The 26,477-nt window shown below is 35.7% G+C and overlaps 3 protein-coding genes across 6 annotated transcripts; 2 read left to right on the forward strand and 1 right to left on the reverse strand.

Moving 5' to 3' along the window:
• The first annotated feature begins 272 nt into the window (after nucleotides 1-272).
• Nucleotides 273-7,297, forward strand: LOC113318606 (ubiquitin carboxyl-terminal hydrolase 6-like). The gene is made up of 18 exons (XM_026566788.1): nucleotides 273-394; nucleotides 1,690-1,835; nucleotides 1,929-1,964; nucleotides 2,066-2,173; nucleotides 3,021-3,121; nucleotides 3,235-3,355; nucleotides 3,741-3,800; nucleotides 3,886-3,953; nucleotides 4,304-4,354; nucleotides 4,465-4,573; nucleotides 5,138-5,226; nucleotides 5,798-5,867; nucleotides 6,042-6,122; nucleotides 6,261-6,350; nucleotides 6,508-6,556; nucleotides 6,659-6,778; nucleotides 6,877-6,951; nucleotides 7,045-7,297. The coding sequence occupies exons 1-18, from the start codon at nucleotides 385-387 to the stop codon at nucleotides 7,098-7,100; spliced, it is 1,440 nt and encodes a 479-aa protein (XP_026422573.1). The 5' UTR covers nucleotides 273-384; the 3' UTR covers nucleotides 7,101-7,297.
• A 6,938-nt stretch (nucleotides 7,298-14,235) lies between these two features.
• Nucleotides 14,236-23,561, forward strand: LOC113315258 (ubiquitin carboxyl-terminal hydrolase 6-like). 4 transcript variants are annotated; one of them, XM_026563562.1, is made up of 19 exons: nucleotides 14,236-14,457; nucleotides 18,106-18,409; nucleotides 18,601-18,744; nucleotides 18,836-18,877; nucleotides 18,969-19,068; nucleotides 19,943-20,043; nucleotides 20,170-20,290; nucleotides 20,892-20,951; nucleotides 21,039-21,106; nucleotides 21,363-21,413; nucleotides 21,519-21,636; nucleotides 21,888-21,976; nucleotides 22,117-22,186; nucleotides 22,326-22,406; nucleotides 22,523-22,612; nucleotides 22,761-22,809; nucleotides 22,903-23,022; nucleotides 23,119-23,193; nucleotides 23,277-23,561. In XM_026563562.1, the coding sequence occupies exons 6-19, from the start codon at nucleotides 19,985-19,987 to the stop codon at nucleotides 23,330-23,332; spliced, it is 1,107 nt and encodes a 368-aa protein (XP_026419347.1). In that variant the 5' UTR covers nucleotides 14,236-14,457; nucleotides 18,106-18,409; nucleotides 18,601-18,744; nucleotides 18,836-18,877; nucleotides 18,969-19,068; nucleotides 19,943-19,984; the 3' UTR covers nucleotides 23,333-23,561. The 4 variants fall into 4 exon arrangements, with proteins under 4 accessions (XP_026419347.1, XP_026419346.1, XP_026419345.1 ...); XM_026563561.1 differs by having other exon boundaries at nucleotides 18,114-18,409; XM_026563560.1 differs by lacking the exon at nucleotides 18,106-18,409.
• Nucleotides 23,562-23,666: 105 nt separating this feature from the next.
• Nucleotides 23,667-25,577, reverse strand: LOC113315259 (inorganic pyrophosphatase 1-like). Its single transcript, XM_026563563.1, has 4 exons — nucleotides 25,216-25,577; nucleotides 24,959-25,080; nucleotides 24,642-24,864; nucleotides 23,667-24,424 (listed from the first exon to the last, which is right to left on the reverse strand). The coding sequence occupies exons 1-4, from the start codon at nucleotides 25,351-25,353 to the stop codon at nucleotides 24,044-24,046; spliced, it is 864 nt and encodes a 287-aa protein (XP_026419348.1). The 5' UTR covers nucleotides 25,354-25,577; the 3' UTR covers nucleotides 23,667-24,043.
• Nucleotides 25,578-26,477: the final 900 nt, after the last annotated feature.

Below are 26,477 nucleotides of genomic sequence, written 5' to 3' on the forward strand. Positions count from 1 at the left end.
AATTTAATAAATATAATTTTTAAATAACATAAGCACGAATATAATTTTTTGCTTTACAAATAAGAAAGTTAACTTTTTGTGAAGCAAAATGTTTTCCTTCTGACTTCCAAAATTGACTTCCACTTCTTACCCAAACAAGCTATTACAGATTTGTGAATCAGACCAAGACCAACCGTTGACCAACTTTGACTACACAGATTTATTCTAGTTCTAGAACAGCTGCCTTTATCTGCAACACCGGCGCTCATAACACCCATTCTACCCTTGTGCTTCCAGTACAAGAGAAAACACACATAAGTCCCTGCCTCTCTCAACAAGTTTCCTTCACTCTTTCTTCTTCAGAGCCTCTCTCAACTCTCCCCTCTTCGTTCTCACACAGCAATCATGCCTACAGGTTCGATACTCTAATCCCTCGATTCCATCACCCATTCATTCTTATGCAGTATTGATTTCATAATCCATTTGTCAATTTTTTTAATTATTAAAACTAATTGAGTATTTTTTTAGGTCTAATTCCATCTTTGTACGAAGTTATTATGGTTTGGTTGCTTTTTGATTTGGGTTTTCTGAGGTTTTTGTGAGGAATCTTATTTGTTTAGTACTGTTAATTGTGATTTGGGAAACTAGGGCTTGTGAGAAATCGTTGTTGATAAATTATTAGGTTAGGTTTGAAGTGGAATTGATGAGGATACGATTATTTTAGTTGAATTAGAATTTTTATCGATTGAAATCTGATACTGTAATTAAGAATGTGGGCGAATACACAGATAGTAGCTGTTCTGTGTTTGTCGATTCCTTTTTTTTCCCCAATATGTTGAAGTAATTGAGTGGTTTCTAGGTTTAATTTTGTCTTTTTGCATGAGGTTTTGATTTGAGCTGCCTTTCGATTTTTTGAGGCTGTTGAGATAAAACCTTATTGTTTAATACTGTAATTATGATTTGGGAAACTAGGGTTTGTGAGAATTTGTTATTTGATAAAATTAGGTTAGGTTTGAACTGGAATTGATGAGATCCAGTGGAATTAGAATGTTATTGATATTGAAATCTGATACTGTATTTAGGAATGTGGGCGAATACACGATGATACTAAGTTTGGGATAGTAGTTTTTTTGTTATTTGTCATTTCTTTTTATTATATTTATAACTAATTGATAGGTTTTATTTTTATCATGTATAGGTTATGATATCAGTTTGAGGAGATGAGATTGTATTTTAAATTCTGTGATTTTTTGTTGAATTTTTGGTCTTCGTTATCGTGTAGAAGTTTTGTGGGTGACAAGAAAAAATGAAGAACAATAAAAAGAACTGATAGTTTGGGGGTAGTAGAGACACACAGATGATATTGGGGTTGATGTGTATACACTAAGTAATATGAAGTCTTACTATTCAGTTACATAGTTGTATAACTATGGTGTGGTTCAATTAGTGTAGTGGAATTGGAATGCTATTGAAATCAGTATTCGGTAGATGTGTACTTGATAAGTTGTAAGAATTTCATTAGTTTTTGTTGGATAGTTATAGAAATTTCATTTCGTGATTGTTGGAGGCTAATTCTGTATGCCGAATTTGCTAATGGTAGTGATCAAAGGTAGTTCTTCGGGTTGCGGTGACGCATTTGTGCTTTTTTTGTTCCTTGTATGGCATTTTGAGATTTTCTTCCTGATGGTGTTTGTCTTTGTGGTTTTGTAGTTACTGTAAAATGGCAAAAAGAGTTGTTAAAAAAGGTGGAAATTGATCCAAGTCTCCCACCACTAGTCTTTAAATCACAGTTGTATGATCTTACTGGAGTGCCTCCAGAAAGGCAAAAGATTATGATTAACGGTGGTTTGTTAAAGGTAACAATAGACTATATCTGTTTTAACTGGCACGTTTGGTGATTATATCATGCTTTTTGACTTGCCTGGTTTGTTTTGCTCTTTTCTATACAGGATGATGATGATTGGTCGACATTAAATGTAAAAGAGGTACTACCTTCTTGTTATGTAGTGTTGGAACTTCTCAAAACCTATTTGTGTGCTGTATAGTTTTTCATGTGAATTCTGCTCAATATATCTGTGGATGCTAGGGGCAAAAACTAATGATGATGGGAACTGCGGATGAGATTGTGAAAGCTCCAGAGAAGGGTCCTGTTTTTATGGAAGACCTCCCGGAAGAAGAGCAGGCCGTTGCTGTGGTGAGATGCATAACTTTCTTGTTTAACCATGTTGATTTACGTTTTGCTTGTTATACTGGTACTCTTTAGGTTCATTCTTAAATTGTTCTATTGATTTTTCTTTTTTTTTTTTAAATTTAATCCTGACTTTCACAACTTAATCTTGACAATAAATTTTGTGTTTCCATCTAGCACTGCTACATTTGAGTTTAACTTTGGTTTGGATCTTAGTTTTTAGTGGCTGGATAAGTGGTCAATGGTTTTAGTTGGTTCTCCATTTATATATTCACTATTCGACTTTGAATATGTATCTCTACCTAGTGTCAAACATTTTATATTTTAGACAATCCTGATTATAGCATGGCCGACGCGGAATTTGACCAGATTTTTATCATTTTACCTCGGTTATCTGTAGAACTTTGTTGTCAAGCTGTTGGTATATCAATTAGAACCTAGCTGTAATGTTAACTTTTCCCTTCATTAGCAAAAGAAGGTATTGGGACGTCTCCTTAGATCATTCAATGAGGTGACCGCCAGATGTCAGCTAACAACTAAGTGTATCCTCTTCTGAATTAGTAGATAACTAAAAACCCATTTTTGGTTTTTGAGATGCAGTAGTTCCTCAAGTCCAAAAGAGATGTAGTAGTTCCTCAAGTCCAAAAGTTACACTTAAATGGCCTATTTTTTGATGATTATTCTATATGACGCGTTGAAACTATATAGCTCTTAGTATTATCGCTTTGTCATGGGATTTTCTTTCTTTCATTTCCTCCGTGCACCTGCAACTCAATGGGTATAAATTTACGATGAATATTCTGTTTGTACCATTACTCTATCTAAACTTGAAAGACTATAACTGGTTTCACAGGGGCACACTGCTGGTCTGTATAATTTGGGAAACACGTGCTACATGAACTCTACCCTTCAATGCTTGCATTCAGTCCCTGAGTTGAAATCTGAGCTAATTAAGTAAGTTTTTTTGTTTTTACATAAAATAATTATATTTCCATAGTATATTAGGTTTGCATTTGCGTATTTTTCATATCCCCAATAGTTGTTTTAACTATTTTATTTTCGATTAGGTATCCTGGAAAAACCAATGACTTGGATCAGTCTTCACATCTTCTGACTATTGCAACCCGGGATCTGTTTGGTGAGCTAGATCGAAATGTTAAACCTGTCTCCCCGATGCAGTTTTGGATGGTGAGTTCTCTTTGATCTGTTTTCCTTTATCTTAACTAATCTGACCTAACAGAAAACATGAACTCCAGCATAAAAAAGTTCAAACTTTCAAGATCTGCAGTTGACAAATAAAACTGGGCCTTGACTATTTTAATAGTGTAATAAATTGGGAAGATATAGGCTTAGTGGGTAAGAATGAGAACGTTAGCTACTGGAACAGTGTTAAGATATGCATGAGCCTGATCATATAGTACAAATCTTGACCATTTTAAAACACCATAAAACCTCAGGAAAGCGGTACCCTTTTGATGCCATCTATGCCTTTAACGTGAACCTTTTCTTACGTGAACCTTTTCTTGTTAGCATAATCTTCTTGCTATGGTTTCTCATCTTCTCATCCCGACAGATGTTGCGGAAAAAGTATCCACAATTTGGCCAGCTGCATAATGGTGCCTTCATGCAACAGGTATTCTATTGTTCCTATGAAGCTGTTAAGTACCCACTGATTGGAATTTGCTAATCAGTTGATCTGGTTCATTGAATAAAAATAGGATGCCGAGGAATGTTGGACCCAAATTATGTATACTCTTTCACAGTCTCTTAAAGCACCAAATGGCAGGTATATCAACTTCCTTCTGTAGTTACAAATGTTTTTGGCAGGTTTCTTAACATTTTAGTGATTCTGATCATTTAATCCAATTTCTGTTTTTGGTTGATCCTATGTCATTCAGATAGTTATTGATTTATTTCCATATACAGTATCGAGAGAGGGAAAGGTTATTAAATTCTTTAGAGTGATCTTGTCATTATTTATTTTTCAATTTTCTCTGGATAGAAGTGAATGAATCTCTACGTCGTTTTGTTATTAACTTGTTATTACGTTAAAGCTCTATCATTTAATTGAGCTTGTGATGTAGGTCTTACATATTCGTATTGGATGTTGACCATGCTTTGTTTGTTCACTTGCAGTGAAAATTCTGAAGCTGTGAAGAAACTTTTTGGAATTGATCTTGTCAACAGGTACTCTGATGTTTAGAGATTATTTATAGTTTCTTGTCTTCTCTTTCTTCTGTAGTACATTAAGTCTTTTTTTTAGGTCCAGCAGGTATTCATGTAATGTTGTTTGCTAGGATGCATTGTGCAGAAAGTGGTGAAGAAAGCTCCGAGACAGAGTCAGTATACTCACTTAAATGCCATATCTCCCATGAAGTGAACCATCTGCACGAGGGATTAAAGCATGTAAGTGTGTAGTTACGTGAATTTCGAACAGTCTGTCGACTAAAGATTACATGCTAGTTTTCCACTTTGGAACATCTAGTGTTTGTTGTCTTTCTTTTTCCCTTCCCTTCTTAGTTTCCCTTATACATTGGGTCTGAGTTCACATGTTTTGTTTCTCATCTAGATATGTTATGTGTAGAATATTTTTGATGAAAATTGAAAATCTAAAGTATTAAAGTTATGAACCCCAACTTTCCTTTCCACTGAATTAAATGCATGCATTGGTCAATGGAGGAACGTTTATTATGGGCTTGGCGAGCCAACCGTAAAACCCTAGGCATAGACCAGTAGAGGGCGAGAGCAGTACCAAGATGGGTGACCGCTTGGGAAGTCCTCGTGCACCTTTGTTTGGTAGAAAAGCAGCCATTCCCTTGGGACAGGGCGGGAGCGAAGTTCTCGTATTCCCTTTCTAGCCTACCCCAACTTGTTTGGGACTAAAGGCTAAGAAGAAGAAGGTCAATTTTTGCATAACCATCCATCATGGATCTTATCATGTATTCATTTGTGATCTTTTAATTCATGCAGGGTCTGAAATCAGAGTTAGAAAAGGTTTCACCTTCCTTGGGGCGCAGTTCAATTTATCTGAAAGAATCACGCATCAACGACTTACCAAGGCAAGAACAACCTTTTTTAAAAAGATATATATATATATATATATATATATATATATATATATATATATATATATATATATATATTATTGATTTGACTTAAAAAGTTGTTATGCTAATAAAACCACAAAATAGGTGCTGGCAGACTATGTAAGTTACAATGGATTCCCACTTGAAATAATTCGTCACAGACTATGTAATTACAATGGATTCCCACTTGAACTAATCTTTGATCGTAAGAGAATAACCTGAAATATTTTATTTTTCAATCCCCATAAAGTTAGGTATTATTTTGGATCACTGTCTTCCTTTCCCCCCAAACTTCTGCAACATCTTTAAACTTCTGCAACATCTTTCCTTCTCAGTGGTCTAAAGGATCACGAGTGGTAGTTATTTTTCCTTTAGGTGAAGAATTATACTTTTATCTGAGCAAAAGGTTATGTGCCCAAAAAGACATCTCAAGTGGTCTCAGTAATCAACACCATGGATTTTGCTCGTCTTGCATCATTTCTTTTTGCTGTATATATTGCTACAAGATATATGCTTGATAAAGTAATACTTGCTGTCTGTCCAGGTATTTGACCGTCCAGTTTGTTCGATTTTTCTGGAAGAGGGAATCGAACCAGAAAGCAAAGATTTTGCGGGTAATCTTATATTTGATTTCTTTTGAATTGCAAACTATGTTTTGTTTGTAATAGTAAATAGTACTTCTATCAAAGTATGACTGCTGTAAAGCTAATTAGTTCTCAGTCTGTAACAACTCCCGTTTTATGCCCTCCTACTCTTCAAATAATCTGAATTATATGTCTTTGTTGCAGAAAGTGGACTACCCATTGGAGTTGGATGTTTATGATCTGTGCTCAGATGAGCTTCGCAAAAAGTTGGAAGTTCCACGCAAGGTACTCACTCATAAACACCCAGATAATAGCTGTTGTTGCTTCGTTATACCTGACGCTTTTTGTTTGTTCTTTTGCTTTCGTAACTTCAAGAAACATCTTCTTCTCGTTGATCGACTCATTGTTGGTTCATTTTGATAGCTTTTGAGAGATGAGGAAGGAAGGAAAGCTGGTTTGAAAATTGAAGAAAAGAAGTCAAAAGACACTGATGTCAAGATGCTTGACGCAGAGGTAATGGTCATCTCCTTGAACATAGCAGTTAGATGTTGTCTCCAACATGCATATAATAATGGTTAGATAGTTGGTCCATGGTGAACTTTTGCCGCTGTGACCAAGATTCATTTAGTAAGCACATATTGTATAGTGACAAGGGGTCATATTTCTTCAGGGATCATCAAGTGCAAAAGGGGAATCATCGGCCACTTCATCTCAGGAAGGTAAACTAGCAAAAAGAACAACCAACTTTAATGCTAGCAATTAGCTTCATTCTTCTGTATTGCCATTTTTAAGTGTGCTGACTTTGATGAACAACATTTTAGGTGCTACTTCTGAAAGTGAGGGGCAGTTAACTGGAGTTTATGAGTTAGTTTCTGTCTTAACGCATAAAGGAAGGAGTGCCGACTCAGGGCATTATGTTGCTTGGGTAAAACAAGAAAGTGGTGCGTAAAATCTTGAATCCATGAGCTTATTTGATTGAATCTGAGAAGAATACCAGTGTATTAATTGACTAAAACAATGGTATACATTGTTTTTGCAGGTAAATGGATTCAATTTGATGACGACAATCCGATTCCACAACGCGAAGAAGACATTACAAAACTCTCTGGTGGAGGTGAGTACATAACCTATCCCGAGTTTTAAGATTCTATATCCTTTTCTTTATTTTATTGCATAATAAACTTCCACTTCTATGTTATTTTATCAGGTGACTGGCATATGGCATACATTTGCATGTACAAGGCTCGTGTTATCCGTAACTAGGTTCTCAGTTTATTCACATCGTCTGAGATATCACTGTTTATGGTTGGTAACTTTGGGAGAGATAATTAAGGCCAAATTTATCTTTTAATTGAAAATAGTTTGTATACTTTTGAGAGTTAGCTCCCTCCCTAAAGAATTTACAGAAATAGCCATTGTTTTCTTTTATATATTGTTATTCAGTTTGATCTTTCCGGTACTGTCCTTGAGCAGCCATATGGTGTTCCAGGTTTGTTCATCATGAAAGCTTCTCGTATAGCTCTTCATACTTGGTTTTGATAGCTTGGGGTGTAGCTTTCTTATTAATTTTCCATTGATAACTTGAGTGGCGCCTTATCACACCTGTAATGCTGAGCATTAAGCGAGACAAGCTTGCTTTTTGGTGAAGCTGGTGTTGACGACCTGAATTCGGAATTTGTCCGTCCCCAAGATGGTATCCAGTGGATTTTTAAAATCTGCAACTAATACTGCGGTTCTGTGCTAAAAAAATGTCAATTTGGCTACCTTTCTCAATTTTCAATGTATCTAATGGCCTTTTACTTTTCATCATTTTCTTGATTGGCGTGTTTGAAAATGATGTCAAAAACATGTCCATAGTACACAGCCCATACGTACCAAGTTTTCAAGAAGCAATCAAATGGTGGATTTTTTTTTTTTTTTTTTTTATTTTATGGAAAGAAACTTCTTCATTTAAGCTGAAACATTACATAACTTCTTACTAGCAAGCCTTTCATCCCTTAATAATTTTTCATACTCATCAGGGATGTTACACCAAAATTCAAAAGAGGCTTTACTAGTCCTAGCTTTGTTAGATGTTACACCAAAATTCAAAAGAGGCTTTACTAGTTCTAGCTTTGTTAGCTAGTACATGAGCTATATTATTTGAAGTTCTTTTGACATGATTAACATCAAAATAAGAAAAGGAAGACAACAAATGCCTTATTTCATCTACATATCCCTAGTTCATCCAGTGGACTACAGAGTTGGCATTTTTGATAGAGCTAACTACATTTATACAGTCTGTTTCATAGATAACGTTTTGAAGCTGCAATTATTTGCCTCATAAGATAGCTTGTTTCATGGCCAGGCATTTTGCATGTTCTGGGTCTATCCCTCCATTGATGTATCTTCCCCTGATGCCTCTTGTTGTGCCTGCATGATCCCTTAAAATTAAACCAATTCCCACATTTTTAGAATTATGATCAAAAGATGCATCAATGTTCATTTTCAAGAAATTATATGGGGGAGGACACCATTGCTGTTCAGAAGATAGATTTTTCTTCTTGTTCTGGTACTGATTTTCAGTCATGCATTGAGTAACAAGACTCTTTATTGCACTACAGGTGGACCAACAGTTATATTTTTTGTTTTGGAAGACCTTCATACATCTATTTTTCCAAATGTACCATATCGTGCACATAAGAGTTGTCTGCCAAAGTGTTTGATCTGCATCTGCCTGACCAGTATATGATAGCCAGCTAGAGATCCAAGAAGAAATATCTATGTGTTGAGACTGAATGGTAGCTACATTGACATTCATCGATAACCATATAGCTCTAGCACAGTCACATTCTATGAGCAAATGCCACAATGATTCTGACTTCGGGTTACAATTAGGGCATTTAGTATCTATGTTTTTTCCCTAGTTGGAACAATAGCTCTTAAGCATTTCCAAATGAACAATTTCACCATGTGTGGAACTGCAGCTCTCCAGACATTTCTCCAAACTATTTTAGGAATAATTTGAGATTGCTGATGTGTTCTGTAATTCTCATAAGTTAAAGCCTTATATGCTGACTTTACAGTAAATTATCACTTATATCAGGTTCCCAGACTAGTCTATCCTGTCTGTTTTGCACTAAATTCATTTGAAAAATTAAATCTGCAATATGATCTGGGAATAGATCCTTAATTAAGCTTGTGTTCCATCTTCTATGATTGTTCAACATTAGATCTGAAATATAAACCAATCTTGTAGGTTCTCTAAAAGAATCCTTCGGTACTGGAGGATAGTCCCAGTCTCTAACCCACTTATCATACCAAATGAGAATCTTAGTTCCGCTCCTAACATCCCATCTATGGTATTGTCTAACAATATCTATACTCATTTCAATCCCTTTCCAAACTAAAGAGTTTTGATGTTTTTCCCGAAGATGAAGGAAATCACATGTTGGAAAATATTTGGCTTTCATACTTTGAACCCATGGCTTATCTGTTTCTGTACACAATCTTCATGCCAATTAGTAATTAAAGCCAAGTTATACTTTTCAAGATTGCGGAAAACAAGTCCTCCTTCTTCTTTAGAATGACAAAGAGAATCCCAGGAAATGAATTTAATTCCATTCTTTTCTCTGTGTCCCCACCAAAATTTCCTTTGAAGCATGTCTAACTGGTTCAAAGTAGTTTTTGGTAATTTAAAGTTACTCATAAAATGAGCTGGGATAGAGTTTAGAACTGACTTTACCATAGTGGTTCTTGCTGCTTGGTTTAGAGTTTTGGCACTCTAGCCATTAAACCTATTTTCAAAAGAATCATTAATGGACGAGAAGGAATTTACTTTGGATTTTCCAAGAATAATTGGTAAACCCAAATATTTATCTTTTTTACACAACTGCTTAACTCCAAGACTGTCAATTATGGATAATTTCTCTTCATGAGAGATATCACCACAAATGAAGGCTGCAGATTTAGAGAAGTTGATAAATTGTCCTGAAAACATTCCAAAGTCCTGAAGAATCTTAGATATATGAGAAAGACCTAATTGAGAAGCATGAAAAAACAGTAGACAATCATCAGCGAATAGCAGATGATTTATCGAAATTACATTATGAGAAACCCGAATTCCCTGTATTTGATTAGAAGTTTTAGCTTGCTCTAAGGCTCTAGATAGATACTCCATGGATAATATGAACAGATAGGAAAATAATGGATCTCCCTTCCTTAGCCCTCTTGATGGAATATAGGAAGTACATATGCTTCCGTTCAGCCTTATAGAGACAGACGTGGTCGAAATGCATTGTTGGATAAGTGTTCTCCAATCTTCGCAGAACCCTAGATGTTATAACATTTTATCAATAAACTTCCATTTTAATCTGTCGAAAGCTTTCGACATGTCCAACTTGAGAGCTATTAACCCTGTTTTTTTTTTCGAATTTTTCATCGAATGAATTAATTCATGAGCCATGATGATATTATCATTTATTAACCTTTTTGGGACATACGCTGCCTGGTATGGAGAAATCAGCGTCTCCATTAAAGGTTTTATCCTTAAGACTATGAGTTTTGAAATGATCTTGTATGAGCAGTTGCACAATCCTATAGGCATGTAGTCATTTGGAGATATAGGGTTTAAGGATTTAGGGATTAAGAAAGTGATGGTTTGATTGATATGATCTGGTAATTTCTTAGTTATAAAGAAATCCTGGACCATAGAAGTTATGTCATCGCCCAAAAGACTCCACTGCGAAAGATAAAACCCAACAGGGAAACCATCTAAACCTGGAGAGCTTCAGCTTGACATGGTTTTCAAAGTATTATATATTTCCTCCTTAGTTAGAATCATCATAAGCAAGTCATTATCTTGAGGAGAAATTATTGGTTGAATAAGATCAAAAGACATATCCTGTAACTGTGGATTAGTGGTATTGGCTATTGAAGAGAAGTGATCCTTAAGAAGGTTAGCTAAATATTCTCTTTTATGATGCCATTTACCATTTGAATCTCTAAGAGCAGATATGTTATTTTTCGATCTTATTCTGTTGGCTTTGGAGTGAAAATAAGCTGTGTTATTATCAACATCTCTAATCCAATTGTCACCCGATTTTTGCTGCCAGAATTCAGATTCAATTTGTTCCCATTTATTTAGATTATCAATTACATTTTGAATGTGGGAACTAATGTTATCACAGTATGGAAGAGACTGAAGGTGGGATAATTGATTTTTGTAATATTTGATATGTTCTCTAATATTTCCAAATTTCTCTTTATTCCATTTGGCTAAGTTCTTCCTTGTTTTGTTCAACCTATCTGAGAAGGAAATATTGTTGGGTAAAGATCTCCAAGAATTATTGATTAATTCACCACAAGAAGAATCTATGAGCCAACTTTTATAAAATTTCCAAGAGACATTAAGTTTATGACAGTCATCTTCTGTTAGAAATAAAATTGGACAATGATTTGAGCTCTAAATGGGAGGTGATATAACTTAGAATTGGGAAATTCTATTTGCCATGAAGCATTGTGAAGATCCATATCTATCCTTCTTCTTTTATATCCCTTTCCATTTATCTTATTAGGCCAAGTGTAATTAGAGCCTATGAAACCCAAATCCATTAATCCAGCTGAATCAATGATTCTAGTGACCCAATTGTCAATAGAATTATTATTTTATGATTGACCTTTATTATTAAGATGAACATTAAGGTCTCCAAAAAATACCCAGGGCTGAAAGACATTTTCACTAAGGTCTTGTAAGAAATCTCATTGTATTTTCTTCATATCCACCTGAGTAGACCCAGAAACACAAGATAATAACCACTCTTGTCTGGAGGGATTGGACTGAATTAACACATGGACCATATTATCTTTACTACAGACTATTTCACAAGGAATACCATTTTTCCAAAGCAGAATTAAACCTCCAGATAAACCCACTGAACTAACGTACCACGAATTAGGATAGGAAAAAATCTGACTAAGAGATTTTGCTCTATCAGCATTTACTTTTGTCTCAGACAAAAAGATGAAATTAGGGTTATGTTCTTTAACTATTTGAAATAAGTAATCTCTAGTGTCTTTAGAAACAAAACCTTGAACATTCCAAGCAAGTAGTTTCATATTGTACAAAGATAGAAAATTGAAATTAACTTGATGAGCAGCAGTAAAATAGGAAAATAATCCAGGGAGCAAGATAGGATCCAAATGAAGATGATTTAAGGCAATGCAACAAATAACATAATTGAGATTGAGGAATACCTGGTGAGCCGCACTTGGAGCTTTGCCTCGGAAATTTCTTGAGTGGTTTTGTTCTGACACTGTTCCAGGAATAGATGGGTAAGTATTAGGAGACTGAGAATCATCTTCTAAAGCAATTTGAGAATTGGCAGAATAGTCCTCATTAGGGATGGTAGAGTAATGAATAGGTTGATTCATCTCATAGTGCTGAATTAGAGATTGAATTGGTTCCTTAAAAGCTCTAGTATTATGAAAACTATCTGGATCTATATTATGGGTATTGAAATCATCCATTGAGACATCAAACTCTCCCATAGCCAGATAAGATTTTAGCAAATTCATATGATTTCTGTCTCCTTGATTAGCGGTATTACCAACTACTGGATCTTGATAATTCCCCTTATTATTAACCAAATTAGCATGACCCAACTGAGATTCTGAATTCTGAGAACTGACATCTAGATCTAGGAATCGACTAGATTCTCCCCTTTCCATTCTAATTCTCTTTCCCCGCCTCTCAAAAGTATCTTCTCTCTCTCTTCCTCTATTAACAATAACTTCTAACATACCTTGTTGATTACAACCCACAGTAGTGACTGAGATGACAGGTAGGTCCGAGTTATCCTGGTGGATCTGTACACAACTCACTTGAACTTGTATTTGAGTATTTGTCATTAACGATTCAGAGGGTTGACTCGACTCTGCATTGTTATCTGCATTCATCAAAATATTGTCATTTAATGCTGCTTGTGCCTCTACATGTGGATTTTCCTCCTCTTCCTGAATGTTTTCCTCAGTTGCATGAACTTCTTCCAACCTATTTTGGGCTTGTGATTGAGTTGCTCCTGCTCTTTGAACTCTTGTATCTGGACTGTTCCAGGATGGTGGATCAAGGATGGAGTTTGACGAGATATATCCTCTTTGCTGCTGAAGAAGGAAGTTTGCAATGGTTTCATATTCATGCTCTTTGTGGTCAATAGTATAACAGTAACCACAAAGATTGAATGGCCGCTTCTCATAATATATGCGTAACTAAACCTCTTCATTAACAACGTTCTTCATCCAGAATCCTCTTCTCAAAGGGTCTCTAACATCTATTAACACTAGAACTTTTTGGACCTTACCCTTGGGAACAATGCAGTCAGGAGGATCTAACTCTTTTACCTCTCCCATAGCTGAAGCAGTGACATAAACTATTGTGGGATTTGCTGCTTCAGGTTCCATGTTGTAAAGCCTTAGCCATAAGAGTTGTTTAGTAAGATCTACCCGACTTCTTGAGGTTGAAGGAGTCCACGGTACAAGAACAAGCAAATCTCCTTCTATGAACCAAGGCCTAAACTTAAGAACCACTTCATATTCGTCCTCAGTATAAAACTTAATTATGAAAACTTCATCTTCCTCTTTTTTGATAAAGATTTCTTTACTTTTAACTCAACTTTTTTAGCTCTTTATCCGATTCAGAAATTGAGTAACTTTTAACAAAATAAACTTCCCCAAAAAGCAGAATTTCCATTGAGCCGCACCCTACAGAAGATTCTCTTGCGATATATCAGGAATTTTCAAAGCCCTTAGTCTAGTGGAAAGGGATTAGCTTTCCATACTTTCTTGTGTCTGTTGCAAGTTTTGTTCCATAGATAAAAGAGGAAAAAGAAAGGTATTATAAGAATTGTTGGAGGAGAAAACAAGGTAAAGAACTAAGACATATTGGAGGACACCTTTCATTTGATTAGTGAATGTAGAACACTTGTAACAAGAGTAACCAAATTTAAGACTCCTAATCAAATCTAAAGAAAAGGACTGACAACTGTGTTAATATAACAGAGAGATAAGAAGATAGAGTGTAAAAGAATTAAAAAAAGATTAATTTGAATATAAAAAGATAAGAATTAACATGGTGGATTCCTTGGTACTCAATTATGAAGAACATTATTGTACTATTGCGGGGTAATTTAAATAACCTCCTCTGTAAAGATTGATAATTTTCTTTACCTACCTTACAAAAATAAAATTAACAAAATCTCGTTTGGTTAGTATTCCGTTCAAAAATCCGTTAGCTGAGTAACCAGCTATATACATGTGGACAAAAAAACAAACACGTGGCATGTCCTCGTTTTCATCTTCTTCACCACCGTTTAAGAATTGTAAGAAAGCCTCGCGTTTTTTATTTCTTCACAGCAAAATGATTTTTTCTTTTCTTTTTTGCATTCGGTACTTCATGGCACCAGTTAGCGAAACCAATAGTAGTTAGTGGTGACAAATCAAAGTGTGGGTATCCAGAGGTGAAGCTAGAGGAGTTGCTCTTCTTCCCGTAATAGCACAAAATGGTGGTGTTCGAAGACAAAGCTTGGATTGAAGAAATTCCTTTATCAAGTTTGCTGGTTCTTGGATTTGCGACTAGCGAATCAAGGTACGAGAAATCCCCAATCCCTCTTTGAACAAACAGATTATGATTGGTTTTAAAAATTATGTCCTTTTCAATTTGGAAATTTGTGTGAACCCTAGATTTATCAATTTGTGATTGTTGTCAATAATTGATAAGATTAATTTGAGATGGGGATTGGCTAACTTTTGTATGAGACGCAAATTTATATACCATTATGTCTGTGATAACAGTGAAATATCACCATGAGAAACATATGGGTTCTTTTCTAGTTCTACATAAGAGATGTGAGAATTGGGGTTAGATTCTCTGAAATAAGAGTGGGTAATGTTGTTATTTCACTAGACTCATATTGGATCTGCCACACGTGCACATCTGATATGGCAACTAACAGAACTTTTGGATGAAATACATAACGAAATTAATATGATAGGGAAGGTGAAGTAAATTACCCTGTACTATTGCTGAGCCAAACAAACTTATTGGATACCTATCCTTGGTACTCTTATGAAGAAATTGATCATTGAGAAGTATCTGTAGGCCACCACATTTAACATTTGTAGCTTGCCAGTCAAATCATTTCCCAAATCGGCAAAAGTTGGTGACAACACTTATGAGTCTAGATTTTTCCAATCTGAACCTTAAATATAATTTGAACACACAAAAGTACTGACAAAGGGAGTCTACAAACAAGGTATCTGAGCAAAGTTTTGCCATCCTTTTGTAAGAAGCTTTCAGTGCTGCAGTAGTGAGTGATATCCCAATAGTTTCCCGTCCAACTGAGTTCCCAATAAACAATGGCTTGATGATATGTGACTTAGAGTCAACAAAGGGAAATCAAGTCATGTGCAGTCAACACACACCTTTACTTTAAATCATTCTGCAAGTTGCATGATAATTTTTGAACTGGGAGATTGAAGTAATTTATTATACGTCCATTTAGATATAAATGTTCTACTTTTTTTTCCTGCTTGGTTCCTTTTTTCACATTCACTGTGAAGTGTGAACCATGCTGCTGTTCGTTTCCTTTAAATGCACAGTATTAGCTGAGTCATGTGTAGAAGCGAATCTTTCCGTTTTGACAATGTAGATTTAGCGTGGTTGAGAAGCAGGTCCTACACATATTAAATCTTACCTTTAGCTCAATAATTCGAACAAGTAAAAAAAAAACCAACGGTAACATTTAGGTGAAGATAGTAAATTTTTTGTCTCGGTCAGTGTGAAAATAATAAGGTAGACAACAGTCACTACAGTGATCTCTATTGAATTATTTTGGTTGAGAAACTCTGCACTCTTAGTTTCATTTTTAGAGCAATAGTTTCATTTGTCTAGCCCATATACATTTTCCACAGATCAATCACTCTCCACTTATATTTTCCACCTTCATTGAGAAACTCTGCGCTCTTAATTGATTCATCTTCCTTTCATTCTGAGTGGTACTGCTTCTCAATTTCCTTTACCTGTTCTTTCTTTTCCCTATTTCTGATTCTGTTTATCTATTACAAGTGAGTATTTAAGTATGGCTAGCATGATTGTTTCTTGTGTTACAAATCAATTGAAAGACATAATCAAGGAGCAAGCCAAAAGCAAGATTAAGTTGGTAGTCGGTGTTGATAACGAGATTAATGATCTCGGATTAAGATTTGAGTGCCTTCAAGCTTTTCTTAATGATGCCGAGCAAAGGTAAATGAGTGAAAAACGGGTAGGCAGATGGTTGAAAGATTTGAAAAACGTGGCCTACCAAATGGAGGATGTTTTGGACCAGTGGAGAACCGAAATGCTACGAGTGCAAATTGATCAGAGGAGACGTCTAAGTGAAGATGATCTTGAGGATGGGGATCACGATCACCAGGGTGCTAATCTCAATAATCGCGAGGTGCTTTCATACTTGTGCTCAGTCTTCTCTTGTTTGGAAACCTCTTGGGTAAGATCTACTCTTCTCTCTTATTTCAATACAATCATAACCATTCCTTTGCGGTATGATAAAAGAAATTAAAAAGAGGCTAGACTTAATTGATCGTGCTAAAGATGAGTTCAAATTCAGCATAGATGACACTATTCGAGAGGGTTTTCACAGTCACCGGAGAAAAGAAACTAGTTCAATCATGGTAGATCGTCCGAATATAATCGGTCGTGAATCTGACCAAGAAATAATAGTTAACAGACTCTTGGCTGCTGAAAGTAGTACTACCCACATGGAAAATGAAACTAGAGACCTTCGCATCATCTCTATCGTTGGGATGGGGGGTCTGGGCAAGACTACTCTTGCCCAACTAGTTTTTAACCATCCCACAGTAAAATCTCATTTTAAGTTGCCCATGTGGGTATGTGTGTCTCATCCCTTCGATCGCACAAAGGTTGCCAAGGCAATCATACGGGAAGCGACCGGAAAGGACACAAAAACCTCTACATGGAATCCTTTGTTTATAGAATTATGTGAGTCGGTTAAGGAGAAGAAATTCATCCTAGTGCTCGATGATGTGTGGACTAGTGATCCAAACGATTTGAAGGATCTGACATATTTACTTGATCTTGGAAAACAAGGAAGCCACATTTTAGTGACTACCCGTAATGAAGCTGTTGTGTACGCATTAAACTCTTACAAACACATAGTGCAAGGCTTAAATTCTGATGATTGCAGTTCATTGTTACATCGTCAAGCTTTTCATGGGAGGGAGAAAGAAAAGAATGAACTTTTGGAAGACATTGGTACTCAAATTGCAAACAAGTGCCGCGGATTACCACTTGCCCTGAGTCTGTTAGGAGGTCTTTTGAACCAAAAAATTAATGAAAATCATTGGAGGCATGTTCTAGAAAGCAAGATTTGGGAATTAAAAAGTTTTGATCGTCAAAAGAAACTTGTAGATCCAGTTTTCTTGCTTAGTTACGATGGTATAGACTCACACTTGAAAAATTGTTTTCAATATTGTGCTATATTTCCGAAGGCTCACAAGATACAGAAACGAACCTTAGTTAGTCTCTGGATGGCGCAAGGATTTCTGAACTCGAGTAAGGAAGAGTCGACCGGCGAGGAGTATTTTGATGAATTAGTTGAGGCTCATTTTTCCAAGACATTTCTGAGGATGATGTTGGCAGAATTTCTTGTAAGATGCATGATCTTGTTCATGACTTTGCTCAGTATCTCACAGAGGATTACTGTTATGAGTCATATAACAATGAAGACAATTTTGGTTCACCCATTCATTTAAGTCTAATATACGACGAGCGTGACGTCGGACCTAATTCTTTTCATAATTCTATAAGAAAAATAGATAATGTCCGAACTATCCATTGTAAGAGAGATTTCAGTAACATATTCAGTGTTGGTCATCTCTCGTCTGATTTATTTCATCACCTTAGATATCTCCGGGTATTGAAATTGATAAACATGGGCATAACAGACATCCCTAATGAGATTGATAAACTCATACATCTAAGATATCTCGATTTGTCTTGGAATGAGGAATTAAGTGAATTGCCTGATTCAATGTGTGGTCTCATCAACCTCCAAACTTTGAAGCTGAAACACTGTGATAAGCTTATCAAACTTCCTAAAGATATTGGGAGAATGATAAAGTTGAGAAATCTTGATATTAGAGATTCTGGTCTGATGTGTTTACCAGAAGGAATTAGAAACTGGACGTCTCTACAAACCTTAAGTACATTTATTGTCAGTGCTGCAGATGAAGGGTGTAAAATCGAAGAGTTAAAACACCTCGATCACTTAAAAGAATGTTTGGAAATCAAAGGGCTAGGGAGACTGACTTCTGAAGAGCAAGCTGCTGAAGCTGAATTTCATACTAAGCGTCAACTCACTGAGCTTCAATTAGATTTTGATCCTCCTGAAGGTAGATTGGCTTCTTCGTCAAGTGACAGTGAGATATTTCAACCAAGTTCAGAGGAATTAGAGGCAGTGAGCAGATTAATGGAGAGCGTGTTGGGGAACCTCCAACCACATGCAAACCTGAAGAAGATGACCGTAAGCAACTACTCTGATATTGTGGAAAAACATAAATGATATTGGGATAGATGCGCTGCATGTCGAATTTGCTAAATAAAGTTTTCATAGGAAGTTTATTTGATTGCTGATGAGACATTTGTGCTATCGTGTTTATTTTATTGTTTTTTTGAGGGTTTCTTTCTGATGTATTTTGTCTTTTGGTTCAACAGCGATGGTAAAATGGCAAGAAGAGTTGTTAAAGGTTGAAATTGAATTAAAGCTTCCACCAATCTTTTTTAAAATCACAGTGGTATTATCTAATGGGAGTGCCTCCTGAAAATCAAAAGATTACGTACTATGGTGCCTTGGTAAAGGTAACAAGAGATCAAATATGTTTTAACTGGCACATTTGGTGATTATATTATGCTTTTGACTTGCCTGATTCAATTCATTGTTTTTACACAGGATGATGATGATTGGTGGGTTTTAAATTTATGGATACCAGAGGTACTACCTTAATGTTATGCAGCATTGGAATTTCTCAAAACCTTTTTGTGCTGTATCGTTTTTAATGTTAAATCCTGCTCAATATTTCTAGGGATGTGTGCAAGGGATAGCCGTGGATGAGATTGTGAAAGCTCCAGAGAAGGGTCCTGTTTTTATGAAAGACCTCCAAGAAGAACAAAGCCATTGCTGTGGTGAGATAGAAAACTGTCTTGTTTCAGAGATAACCATGTTGATTTAAGTTTTGTTTGATAAGTTAGAACAGTGGTACCTAGAACTAACATGTTGATTTAAGTTTCTTGTGTTATATTAATATTGGTCCATTCATAGTAATAAATAATAATATTGGTTTGTTCTTAAATTAACCTTGACAATATATTTTGTGTCTGACGTCTAGCTGCTACGTTTGAGTTTAACTTTAAGGTTTGGATCTTAGTTTTAATATCTGGATAAATGCTAGCTCCAGCCTCCATGGTTTTAGTTGTTTAATTCACAATTCGACTTTGATTATGTATTTCTACCTTGTGTCAGATGTATATAGTACAGAATCCTGATCATAGCATAGAGCAAATGGAATTTGATCTGATCTTTAGATTTCTCATCATTTTACCTCGGTCATTTATAGACCTTTGTTGTCAAGTTGTGGTAAATCAATTAGAACCAAGTTGTATCGTGAACATTTCCCCTCCGTTAAAAAAATGTAGAAGGTAGTGGGACGTCTCCTTAGATAATTTCAGCTAACAACTATGCAGAAGCTAGTTTTTTTTGAGATTGCAGTAGGTTCTGAAGTTGAAAGTTACGTTGAAGAGACAGAATTTGTTGATTATTCTACTGTGTGTGTTAAAACTGCCATTATCCGTATATATATTATCACTTCGTGATGGGATTTTTTCTTTCATTTTCTGTGGTTGCGAGTAACATAATGGCTACAAATTACGACTTAGAGATTTCTTTTCTAATGTCTTAACATTCTTTCTACCAGTTTATGGGATCTTAAAGTGTACAATTTTTCTATGTTGTTTGTACCACCGTTGTATTTAAAGTCGAATGACTACACTGGTTTCACAGGGGCACACTGCTGACTTGTATAATCTGGAAAAAATCTGCTATATGAGCTCTACTTTGCAATGCTTGCATTCAGTTCTTGAGTTGAAATCTGAGCTAATTAAGTGAGTTTTTTCTATGATTTTTTATTTGTTTTTACATAAAATAATTATCTTTCCATATTATATCGGGTTTGTATTTGCGTATTTTCCCCCAATAGTTGCTTTAACTATTTTTTTTCTTTCAATTAGGTATCCTGGAAAAACCAATGACTTGGATCAGTCTTCACACCTCCTGACTATTGCAACTCGAGATCTGTTTGGAGAGTTAGATCGAAATGTTAAACCTGTCTCCCTGAAGCAGTTTTGGATGGTGAGCTCTCTTTGATATGTTTTCTTCATCTTAATATTATGACTCGTGCATATACATCAGATAGCAAGGGTATGGTATTGATTTCCTAAGGTTTTATGGTGTTTTTAAAATGGTTTTGTATTATGTTATCAGGTCATGCATATCTTAACAGTGTTCCGTTAGCTTAACTTACTCATTTACAACTTAAAATTGGCGCCTATACTTTGTCAATCTTCCATTGATTGTACTACTAAAATGATCAATGCCCACAACAACAGTGAATCTTGAAAGTTTCAACTTTTTTGAGCCAGAATTTATCTTTTTTGTTAGGTCAGATTAGTTCAACATGACTGGAATTCAACAGCTTAAAGTTACATATGCCCTTACCGTGAACCTTTCCATCTCAGCATAATGTTCTCATACTTCACTTGTAAAAAGTTCTGGGAATTTTAGGGGGTTAATGTTTCACTTTTTTCCAGCATTTATACATAGTCTTTTCACTATGAACATCAATATTTGATATCCATGATAACCTTTAGCTTATTAAACTTCGCCTTCAAAAACTCACATGTATGTGCAAGTTTTATGACATTGTCTCATTATGGGTTTCTCATTCTGGCAGATGGTGTGCATAACGTATCCACCGTTTAGCCAGCGACATAATGGCGCTTTAAAGCAACAGGTATTCTATTTTTCCTGTGAAGCTGACAAGTACCACTAATATAAATCTGCTAATCAGTTGATGTGTTCTCTATTGAATTGAAAATAGGATGCCGAGGAATTTCGGACCCTAATTATTTATTCTCTTTTATGGTCCCTTAGAACATCACATGACAGGTACATCAACTCCCGTTTCTAGGATCAAATCAATGCCGTTCATTTATCCCAATTTTATACTGTAGTATTTTTGTTTTTGTTTTTAGCTGACCTTATGTCGTTCTGGTAGTCTAATTTGACAAGTGCTTTCATGGGAAAGGTTATATTTCCATTGGATATTGACCGTGCTTTGCTTGTTGACAAGTGCTTTCATGTGCTCCCGCATTTATGCTGTTTCTTTATCCATTCGTTTAATTTTAAGCTTTTTGATATTCAGTGAATATCCTGAAATTGTGAAGAAACTCTTTGGAATTGAACTCGTTAGCAGGTACTCTAATACTTACCAGATTATTCTTAGTTTCTATCCTCTGTTGCTTCTGCGTTAAGTCTGCTTTTTAAGTATAGAAGGTATCCATGGAACCTTGTTTGCTAGGTCCCATTATGAAGAAAGTGGTGAAGAAAGCTCAGAAAGGTCGGAGGCAGAGTCGAAATTCTTGCTTAAATGCCGTATCTCACATGAAGTGAACCATCTGCACGAGGGATTAAAGCATGTAAGTGCGCAGTTACATGGATTACGTGTTTGCTCTCTTTTTTTCCCTTGTATTTTTTACATGTTTTGTTTATCATCTATAATTGAAACTTTTCCAAGAAAAAAAACAACAAAGTTTTGTCTAAAATTTTTAAAGAAATTTGAAAATTTGAAGTATTGAAGTTCGAAACACAACTTTCTTCTCCACGAAATTCAATGTATTATCGGTCAACTTCTGCAAAGTCTTAACTTGTGATATTTTAACTCATGCAGGGTCTGAAATCAGAACTGAAAAAGGTTTCGCCTTCCTTAGGGCGCAGTTCTATTTATCTGAAAGAATCACGTATCAACAATTTACCAAGGCAAGGTTTACGTTTTCGGAAAACTAATTATCTCAGTTTAATCAACGCCGTGGATGTTGCTTGACTTCGATCATTTCCTTTTGCTGTATCTATTGCTATAAGATATTTGCTTGACAAAGTAATATTTGCTGTCTGTCCAGGTATTTGACGGTCCAGTTTGTTCGTTTTTTCTGGAATAGGGAATCGCATCAGACAGAAATGAATTTGCAGGTAATCTTAAATTTGATTTTTTGTACGGAATTGAAATCATTATTTGTTTGTGAAGCTAATTAGTTCTCAGTCGATAACCACTCCCGTTCATCCTCCTCCTACTCTTCAAATAATCTGAATGATATGAATTTCCCTGCAGAAAGTCGACTACCCATTGGAGCTGGATGTTTATGAACTGTGCTCAGATGAACTTCGCAAAAAATTGGAAGCTCCACGCAAGGTACGCATGTAGTAAAATCGAGAGATGTTAATGATCTGTCTTTCCAAGTTTCCAACTGTTGTTTACTTGGTCATTAACCCACATCTTTACATAAATTCTCCTATTCTTTTTAATAGCTTTTGAGAGATGAGGAAGGAAGGAAAGCTGGTTCGAAAATTGATGAAAAGAAGCCAAAAGAGACTGATGTCAAGATGATTGATGCAGAGGTAACGGGTCATCTCTTTGGACATATTAGTTAAATAAATATTGTCTCCAACATACATCTAAGGATGGTTAGATAGTCTGTCCGCTGTGAACCTAAGATTTGTTTTATAAGCATGTAGTGTACAGTAACAAGGCATCATATTTCTGCAGGGATCATCAAGTGAAATAGGGGAGACATCGACCTCTTCATCTCATGAAGGTATATTAGCGAAAAGAACAACCGTCCCGTAATGCAAATTATTAGCTTCATTATTGGCATTTTAACTGCCGACTTTGAGGGGCCACATTTCAGGTTCTACTTCCAAAAGTGAGGGACAGTTAACTGGAGTTTATGAGTTAGTTTCTGTCTTAACGCATCAAGGAAGGAGTGCCGACTCGGGGCATTATGTTGCTTGGGTAAAACAAGAAAGTGGTGCGTAAAACTAAGAATCCATGTGCTTATTTGAATTTGAGAAAACCACCGGTGTTTGGGTTGATTAAAAGCAATGGTATATATTATTTTTTGTAGGTAAATGGATTCAATTTGATGACGAAGAAGCAATTCTACGATGTGAAGAAGACATCACAAAGCTCTCCGGTGGAGGTGAGTCTATCCGGAGTTTTAAATTTTATTTTCTTTTCTTTACTTTACATAATATAACTACCACTTCTATGTTATTTTATCAGGTGACTGGCATACGGCATACATTTGCATGTATAAGGCTCCTGTCATCCGTAACTAGGTTCTCAGTTTATTAACATCGGCTTAGGCATCACTGTTTATGGTTGATAAACTCCGGAGAGAGACTCTGCAAGGGAAATTGGAGATATTGAGTTTTTGAATAACTTTGAACTGTTAATTTGTTTGTCTGATCATTGTTGGTTAAAATTGAACAATTTGTGCAATTAACTCAAATCATTACTGAATTTTGTGAATTTTTTTTTTCAATTTTATTTTCTCTGCACATTTGTTGTGACGGACATCTTTGGGTTTTTTTCATCACATAGGGACTCCCTTTGGTCCTCCAACAAGCAATTTCCAACAATTTCTTTGACTATCTCTATTCAATTTAAACATTTTCTTTTTGTTTTGAATTTACTGCTAACAGCTCAAAACGTTTACAACATGACATGCACTCAAAGCTGTTATCTTGTGTTGTACACCGTCACAATGCATGATTCGAAAACAACAATTACCTTGTCATACTCTAGTGTAGATTTCACTGATCCTGTGTTTTTATGTCGTGGTGGTATTGGGAGGTGCATTCACAAGCACAATGGCCCCATTGCTTTTGCCATGGCCCAAAACAACGAACCTTCATGTCGATACACACATGGATTTAGTGAACTTACAGTTACAATAGTAAATCAACAATGACAGTGGATGTAAACAACAAAAAATCTTGGCTTTAAGTGTTATTATAGCTTAGCCAAGATAGTGCTACCATTAAGAACTAATTTCTAATGGGCACTGGAAGAACTTTAGGAAACGACTCGTGATTTGAAACTGGAATCGTCTGAAACTTGCAATCACCCGCCAACAGAGTTACCCCGGTTGAGTTAATGTTAGCATCTTCGTAGATTATCGTGTTAATGAGTCGAAGTAGAAGTTGTTCTTGCTCTTTTCCATCCGTCCATTCATGAATTTCTGCCTTGATTAGTGATGGATCACTGCTAATTAGCTCCCAGAGTGGGTAATCTTTTCTTGGCATAAGTCGGTCGGATTGCTCAAGCTTCAAACTTGGGCAGTAATCACCCTTTCCATCTCCAAGATAGATAATTCTCTTCTTTCCATTTGCATAAGCTTCTGCTTTGATTCGGTCGAATATTAAACCCTGTATTAACATAAACATTAATCAATTAGCCAACTAATCTTCTTCTAATAAAGTATTACCCCACTCATGTTGATTAGCATGTAACTAGATTTCTTGTCAATTACATGTTCCTCAATGTAATGATCCGATTACACGGTTTCGACGTGTTTAAGGATTAAATCCCGATGGAACAACCATGACAAAACCCTAATTATTTCGTTTTATGAGATTAATTTACCTTGCACATGTTGGGAGGGCAGATGGAACAACCATGACAAGCAGTAGTGCAACCATGAGGAGCAATAGTGAAATCATGGTACGGAAAGATTCTTAATCTTCCTTCATCATCGACAAAACCCGGGTTGGTGTTGATTTCTGAGAAGTAACCTGATAACCCATGATGTTCTAAGATTGTTTCAATGAAAAACAGATTTGCGTCACTAAGAATTTTCAATTCACACCTGAAACAAAAAAAAATATTTAAAAATGAGACCCATTTGATAATTACGTGGCAAAATACTTCGGAAATTTGTATCAAAAATTCAAGAAATTTACCCAAGAGCATGAGCTGATTTAATGGCTGAAATGATATTAGGATCCAATGGAGCACGTCTCAAAACATTGGCAATGTCTTCAATTGTCTTCCCATTTGAGTGAAGCTCTAACATCATCTTATCCTGAAAAAAAAAAATCCGAAATTAATTCTAAAAACTCCAGATTCTGAAATCTAACATGGTTTTGATTCATAAATCAACAATGGGGCATCAAAAATATCATCAAAACTAAAAAATTCGAAAACAGAGGAGACATACCATGAGAGTATTCCAAGGCATGGTAGGCAATAGTTCTTCAAACAATTGAGTAAAACCCAATTCATCAATGACATAATTATCACTGTCGTGATCGATAATCGTCTTGTCGAAGTCGAATACAATCACAATTCCTGCCATTTTACACGTCGAGAATACAGAGGTTTTCTTTTTTTGAGAGGTGGAAATGTGTATGTTTTTCTGTAAAAGTAAGAAGTAGATTTGTTTTTGTGTAAAACTTGATGAAGTCGAATGATCTATTTATAATGAGGATTTCGTTCTCAAATTGTGAGCGAAAGAAGAAGAAAAGAATAAAGAAAACGGATTAAGATGCTGATGGAATATTACTTCATCGCATTCTGAAAAGAGCCATCAAAATTTGACAGGTCCATGAGTGTTTCTCCTTTGAGGAAGGTGCCACCATTAAAGGCCTCTACCTAAGATTTCATTATCTTATACAACCATTAGCATTTTAATATGCTGGTCCAATCTTTATGAGCGTTGGATTTGACAACGTTTGAGTGGTTAGTGGCTATGGTAGTGGCGAGTTGCGTATGGAATCGGTACGAGATAAGGTGATTGGGTGGCATATTTGAATATTCGCTAAGAATTTTGCTTTTTTACTTGCTTGATGAAATTGGAATATTCCGGTTTTTTGTGCTGTGTATTCTTTTCTATTCCTGTTCTTCAAGGACTTTTAATTATTTTACCTTCCAAGAAACTACGTTTTTGCATAATTTTGGTTCTGCGAACATTTTTTAAACTTTTGGTATGGGCCTTGGTGTGCTATAGCCAGGCTGCTAGAGTATTAGATATTGTTGGTCAGATATGGTCACGTTTTCACGTGTTAGTAGGTGTTATATAGACATCCTAGTAGTGAGTCACATGGTTGTACAGTCTTGTAACGACACTCCAATTAGGTTGCCCTATATGACTCATTTGTTGCTAAACCAATATCGGAAAGAAGAAAAATAATAACAAACGCTAAAATTATTATAGTAAGTGGTAAAGTTATTGGATGATGACACGAGTGATTTGAAAAAAGATAGGTAGTGTAATTTTGATGACTTCTCTATAAATATGCATGAATAATAAATTTTAACAGTCCTTGTTTAGCTCCATCGTTGGAGCTCAATTACATACTATGAGTTATGACCCTCTGACACGATTTCTGCCCGTGATGTCGTTTATGTATCGGCCTGAAATTACGCATTTCTAAAGCTTTTACGCATTTCTAAACTTGTGGGGGGAGGTCGTACGTCCTC

This window comes from Papaver somniferum, chromosome 10 (assembly GCF_003573695.1).
Source record: "Papaver somniferum cultivar HN1 chromosome 10, ASM357369v1, whole genome shotgun sequence".
NCBI classification, from domain to species: Eukaryota; Viridiplantae; Streptophyta; class Magnoliopsida; order Ranunculales; family Papaveraceae; genus Papaver; species Papaver somniferum.